Source organism: Gekko japonicus, unplaced genomic scaffold, assembly GCF_001447785.1.
Source record: "Gekko japonicus isolate JY-2015 unplaced genomic scaffold, Gekko_japonicus_V1.1 scaffold2506, whole genome shotgun sequence".
Lineage (NCBI taxonomy): Eukaryota > Metazoa > Chordata > Lepidosauria > Squamata > Gekkonidae > Gekko > Gekko japonicus.
The window spans coordinates 70,640-77,113 of NW_015165897.1; the positions used below are offsets into that span (position 1 = coordinate 70,640).

Sequence of the window (6,474 nt, forward strand, 5' to 3'; positions counted from 1 at the left end):
ACATTGTGGAACTCTATGATGCTGTTTGGAAGGTTCCACATATCTATTATATCATTGCACAACATGCACAAAACAGAATTGTTCAGGAGGGCATTCTTGTAGACGGATCAAAGCTGTGGTGTAAAGTTTTGGTGACTTTGGAGAGCAAGTTTGGTGTAGTGGCTAAGTGTGCGGACTCTAATCTGGGAGAACCAGGTTTGATTCCTCACTCCTCCACTTGCACACCCCTCCACTTGCACCTTGGGCAAGCCATAGTTTTGTCAGACCTGTCCTTGAAAGAGCAGTTTGTGTCAGAGTTCTCTCAGCCCCGCCTACCTCACAGGGTGTCTGCTGTGGGGAGGGGAAGGGAAAGGAGTTTGTAAGCCGCTCTGAGACTCCGAGTGAAGGGCGGGGTATAAATCCAATCTCTTCTTCTTCTTCTTCTTCCTTCTTCAGAAGATGACGACTACAAAATGGCATCTGAAGACTGTGAGGTAAGGCTCCCAACCACTCACAAGCAGCGCTCTCACAGACTTTCTTAAAAATATGGAGCAAAGACTCCTAACTAATATGTCAGCCTTAATATCTCCAATCTCAGACCAACTGGCTGACCTAAACATTGCCATTCAGAGCAACTCACAAAAAGCCGAAAACGCCCTAAAACTTGGTAAGCTAATGCAAGGAGAATGCTGATCTCTGTGGTTAGGAAACGAAGAAGAAGAGATTGGATTTATACCCCGCCCTTCACTTGGGAGTCTCAGAGTGGCTTACAAACTCCTTTCCCTCCCCCTCCCCACAACAGACACCCTGTGAGGTGGGTGGGGCTGAGAGTACTCTGACACAAACTGCTCTTTTTCAAGGACAGCTGTGCCAGAGCTTGTGACTGACCCAAGGTCACAACAGCAGGTGCAAGTGGAGGAGTGGGGAATCAAACCCGGTTCTCCCAGATTAGAGTCCACGCACTTAAACCACCAAATGAGAAGGGAGCACTCACTGGAGAAGACCCTGATGCTGGGAAAGATTGAAGGTCAAAGAAGACGGGGACGGCAAAGGATGAGATGGTTAGACAGTGTCATGGATGCAACGAACATGAAATTGAGCAAACTTCAGAGGACGGCAGAAGACAGGAAGGCCTGGCGTGATCTGGTCCATGGGGTCGCAAAAAGTCGGACTCGACTGTGCAACTGAACAACAAAACTTAACCACTACACTAAACCGGCCACCTGCAGACGCAGTTCTCAATCTGGAATGTGCGGCTTGACAATCTCATTTAAAGTTACAGGGTTTTGATGAACAAGAAACAATAAATGCAGACTTACCATCGTTTTTAATGGGATGGCTGTATATTAAATCTGGAATGCGACATGGCCCTGCTTATCTCCAATGTTTTCCGATTGGGATCTCCTCACACCCCATGGAGGACACCCCTAGGGACATATTGGCAGTGATTCCAGATGTCCAGACCAGGAAAAAAAATTGGAACTGGTCCAATCATGAGCATCTCTGGTCTTCAAAGGAACTGTCATCCAAGTGTTCCAAGATTCCCCCCCCCCCAATCTTAAATAGAAGACAGGAACTAAAATCTATAATTGAAGCTCTTAGGCAAGCACGTGTTGCGTATAAATGGAAAGTTTTCTCAACACTGCAAGTCAAGCACAACGAAAAACTTGAAAGCGGAAGATATTGAAATGGGTTGTTCTCTTCTAATGGATCTCCATATCCCCCTGCCAGCTGATCTTAACAAACCATCCCAAAAGAGGAAGTCGTATCAACCCCCTTCTCCTCTTAAGAACAGCAAAATACGGATTCGCTCTGCAGATGCTATCTTATGTCTGATCGTGACCTAAACTGCAAATTCTCGTGCATGCTGTTTGCCTTTTGTTAAACCCTTTTTGCTGCCTAGGGTTGTGTCAATCTATGTTGAGAGGGGGGAGCTTTGTCCTGAATTGCTCCTTTAGTGTTAGTGCTTTTTTGTTGCATTTCTTTCTTTATATTTCTACATATACTTAGTGGGTTAGTTGTGCATACAGTAATATTTAGATAGTTTGTGTTAAATACTGGATTCTGGACGCATTGCAGTGATCATCCCTAGTTTATTTAGTGATTTCAGGAACACAACAAGGACAAGCAGCAAGACTTGAGCCCTGCTCATAAAGCATGCAAACATCACACCCCACACACACCCAAGGATAGGCTATTTACATTACACTATTTATCTATTGGTCTTCTCCAGGATCCTGGGTAAGCTATCGTTCTAGAGTAGCAAGCTCAACCAGTTCCAGTTATACCTTGAGGGCTCACTTAGGTTCAATACATAACACCCCTCCAAAACCCCCTAACAGACGAAGTCTCTTAAGCATGCTGGTTTGCGTCATTCACGGGTTGAACGTCGTGACTCTCCCTGAGGGGTCACGGTCTCTGGGGTCACAGTCTCTGGACCTTGGTCTGACATTACTGGCATGGTGCTGGCAGAAGGCTGCGGCACTGGCATGACATTGGGAAACTCCGTGGCTGCTGGATCAGGCACTGCGCCCCCTTGGCCCTCTGGCCGTGTGCTGTCTGACAGGCCCTCCCTCGCAGTCTCTGGTTCCTGTGGTCATGGCAGTTCCATGTCACAGTCTTCCGTGATCACTGACAGCAACTCAGGTTCGGTGGGGAGGAGATGGTGGCAGAGCTAGTCTATGTGTCTACGAAGGACCTGACCATCATTGGTAGACACCTTGTAGGACAGGGGTCTGGTAACTTGGATGACCTTGGCAGGAATCCAGGCAGGACCACTGGAAAAGTTCCTTGCGTAGACGGAGTCACCGGGGAAAAATACTCTGGGCACCTCTTGGCTCTCTGGAGATGGGCGAGGCTCAGGGGCTCAATCTGGGTGCAGTCGGTCCAGTTGGGTGGTTAGACACCTGCCCATGAGGAATTCCGCTGGGCTGTGATCAGTGGTGGTGCTTGGGGTCACTCGGTGGCCAAAAAGGAAGGCCGCAAGCCTATAGTCCCAGTCTCCGTGATGATCTGCTGGAGGGACTTCTTGTGGTCCGCACCATCCTCTCCACTTGTCCATTGGTGGCCGGGTGAAAGGGAGCGGAGCAGATGTGTCGGATGAGGTAGCGGCCCATATATTCCTGGAATTCCCCTGAAGTGAAGGCTGTTCCGTTGTCCGTCACTACTGTGTTGGACAGGACGTGTGTGCTGAAAATCCGTCTGAGGGGGCAGACGGCTGCTTTGGAGGTGGAGGTGACAGGCACGACCTCCAACCATTTGGTGTATGAGTCCACCAAAATGAAGAATATTTGTCCTTGGAAGGGGCCAGCAAAATCGAGGTGTAGCTGGGACCATGGTTTGTGGGTGGATTCCCACTGGTGCCCTGGGTGGTTCCAGCTGGGTTTCTTGACAGGCCCGGCAGTGCTTGACCCAGGGCTCTATCTCACTGTCCATGCCTGGCCACCACATGTTACTTCGGGCCAGCACTTTCATCCTCACAATTCCAGGGTGAGTCTCATGCAGGGCCGATAGCACTTGCGGGAACCACCATCTGGCTCCTCCACAGTAGGCAACCTTTGTGGGCTTGTAACTCATCCCAGCAAGAGGAGAAAGCTGCAAATTCCAGGCCCACCCTGCTGGTGGGCCAGCCCCTCCTCACCCAGTCCAAAGCGCGGGAGAGGACTCGGTCCTTCGCGGTGTGGTGGGACATGTCAATTACATGCAGAGGGTGGTCGGGAAACTCCTCCATGAGCAGGATCTGGTGCACAGGAGCAGGGTTGGGATCGCAGGAGTGGAGCGGCAGGCAACTGGAGGCATCAGCATGTCCCATAGCCTTCCCTGGGCAGTGGAGGAGTGAGTATTGGTATCCCACTGTCAGAACCCACAGCTAACAACGAAGTACACGCATTCAGGAATGGTTATACTTTTATTGCAAAGCTATAGAAGGCCGAGTGCCGAAGAATAGATTCTTTTGAACTGTGGTGCTGGAGAAGACTCTCGAGAGTCCCTTGGACTGCAAGAAGATCAAATCAGTCAATCCTAAAAGAAACCAACCCTGACTGTTCCCTGGAAGGCCAGATAAGGAAACTGAAGCTCAAATACTTTGGCCACCAAATGAGAAGGGAGCACTCACTGGAGAAGACCCTGATGCTGGGAAAGATTGAAGGTCAAAGAAGATGGGGACGGCAAAGGATGAGATGGTTAGACAGTGTCATAGATGCAACAAACATGAAATTGAGCAAACATCAGAAGATGGCGGAAGACAGGAAGGCCTGGCGTGATCTGGTCCATGGGGTCGTGAAGAGTCGGACTCGACTGTGCGACTGAACAACAACAAATAGATGCAGTAACACAGACAGGAATGGCCGCAGCCACTAGAGCATAATAGCATATAGGGTATTCATATGCACCCCCCATGGCATTGGCCAATTAGGGACCCTCCCGCGCGCAGGATAAGTCAGGCAACCGTTAGGTGGCTGAAGCTGAGAACCAGGAGTCTCTCACGGTACATAGGAGCTCTCCAGACACCACAACCTCCTCCTGCACATCTGTAGAGATAAGCGTTACAGCAAAGGCATAGCAGCAGGGATAGGAATGCAATAGCAATTAACAAGACACAGAATGAACTCCCCAACCCCCATGGCAGCATAGCTGACATACTGCTTTCTCAAAAATCAGCTTCTCCCGACCAGTCCGGGAGGTCTCCCGGTGCGTCCGGGAACTCCAGATGGAACTGCCGCAACAGTTCAGGGGCCCGAATATCCCCTACTTCCACCCATTCGAGGTGCTGGGGTCCAAAATCCACCCATTCCACCAAATACAGCAATTTTCCCCGTTTCATTTCAGGGTCCAGAATCCTTGATATTTTGTAATGCTCCTCGCCCTCAATCATTATAGGAGGGGGCACCGGTTTCACTTGACGTCAGGGACAGGAACCCGTATCTCTCTTCAGGAGGCTGAAATGAAATACAGTGATGCAATTTTCTCAAATTTTTCAGCAAGTCCATGTCGACGGCAACATCAATGATGATCCTTTTAACTTTAAATGGCCCAATGTATTTCCATCCCAACTTCCAACTAGGCCTCAACATGTTGATATTTTTTGTAGAAACATACACAGAGTCACCAGGCTGTAGAGCCCAACCCTCCACCCTTCTCTTATCAGCCTGCATTTTGCAGGCCTCTTTTGCAGCAGTCAACGTCTTATATAAAAGAGGCCATTGAGCCGCATCCCCCAGTCCCATGTCCTGATCCCCTTCCAGAAATGGGATGGGTGGACTGTCATAACCATACAACGCTTTAAATGGGGACATTCCCATCGAGGAGTGACAAGTATTATTATAACAGAATTCGGCTAGGGGTAACAAGTCATGCCAATTGTCTTGTTGGTAATTGGCAAAACAGCGCAAATATTGTTCTAAGGTCTGATTAACTCTTTCCGTTTGACCGTCAGTCTCTGGATGGTAGGCGCTACTGAGGCCACGTTCAACTCCCATCCGTTTCATCAGCTCCCCCCAAAACCGGGAGACAAATTGGGTTCCCCTGTCGGACATCACTTTAGTGGTGAGCATATGTAGTCTCACCACGTGCATAAGAAACGCTTTTGCCAGTGCTTTGGCCGTAGGTAATGAAGTGATCGGGATAAAGTGTGCTTGTTTAGAAAAGAGATCCACAACCACCCAAATTACAGTCATAGATTTGCTTGGTGGTAAATCAGCTATAAAATCCATCGAAATGACTTGCAGGGAACCCCCAGGGTCGACTCGGGTTCGGAAGTGGGTGCCATAGTCCCGGGGGGTTTCCCGGCCAGGGTTTACTCATGGCCCAGATTTGGCACGACTGAACAAACGAGGATAAGTCCTTGTGCATCTGGGGCCACCAAAACTCCTAATGTCCGGACAGTTTGGAGCCATGCACCGCCTGTAACACCTCCCCCCTGAGGGAGAGGGGAACAAACATCTTATGACCCCGGTACCAACAGCCATTCCCCCTGAATTCAAGATCCCCCTCCGCTTCTATAACAGCTTTATCCTCCTCCTCCGAAGCAGGTGCCCTGGGTGGGAGAGTGTCCTAAGGGTCTCTAAGCCCGCAGGAGGAGGGCGCCTCATTGGCCGGTGCTCTTGGGGGAGGGGTGTGTGCAGAATACCCTCTGTCCCATTATGCCCCATGGCGCCCACCCCCACCCCCATTCTCAACAGCGCTGGTGTTGCTGCATCTACAGCCCTGCAATGAAAGTACGACCCTTCCTGAATGCCTGTAGTGCAGTTGTTGGCTGAGGAGGGTCCTGACCATTGCCGGGAGGGAAAGTGGGGGAAAGTGAGGGGAAACCCTCCCCCCTGCCCAGCCACAGAAGTCCCTCCCATTCTCAACAGCGCTGGTGTTGCTGCATCTACAGCCCTGCAATGAAAGTACGACCCTTCCTGAATGCCTGTAGTGCAGTTGTTGGCTGAGGAGGGTCCTGACCATTGCCGGGAGGGAAAGTGGGGGAAAGTGAGGGGAAACCCTCCCCCCTGC

General features: G+C 50.3%; 1 protein-coding gene across 1 annotated transcript in view; it reads left to right on the forward strand.

Moving 5' to 3' along the window:
* Positions 1 to 452: 452 nt before the first annotated feature.
* IGBP1 (immunoglobulin (CD79A) binding protein 1) overlaps positions 453 to 6,474 on the forward strand; it is a 12,389-nt gene continuing 6,367 nt past the window's right edge. Inside the window, exon 1 of the mRNA XM_015411351.1 lies at positions 453 to 473. Within this exon, the coding sequence (XP_015266837.1) occupies positions 453 to 473 (21 nt within the window). The remainder of the gene's footprint in view (positions 474 to 6,474) is intronic.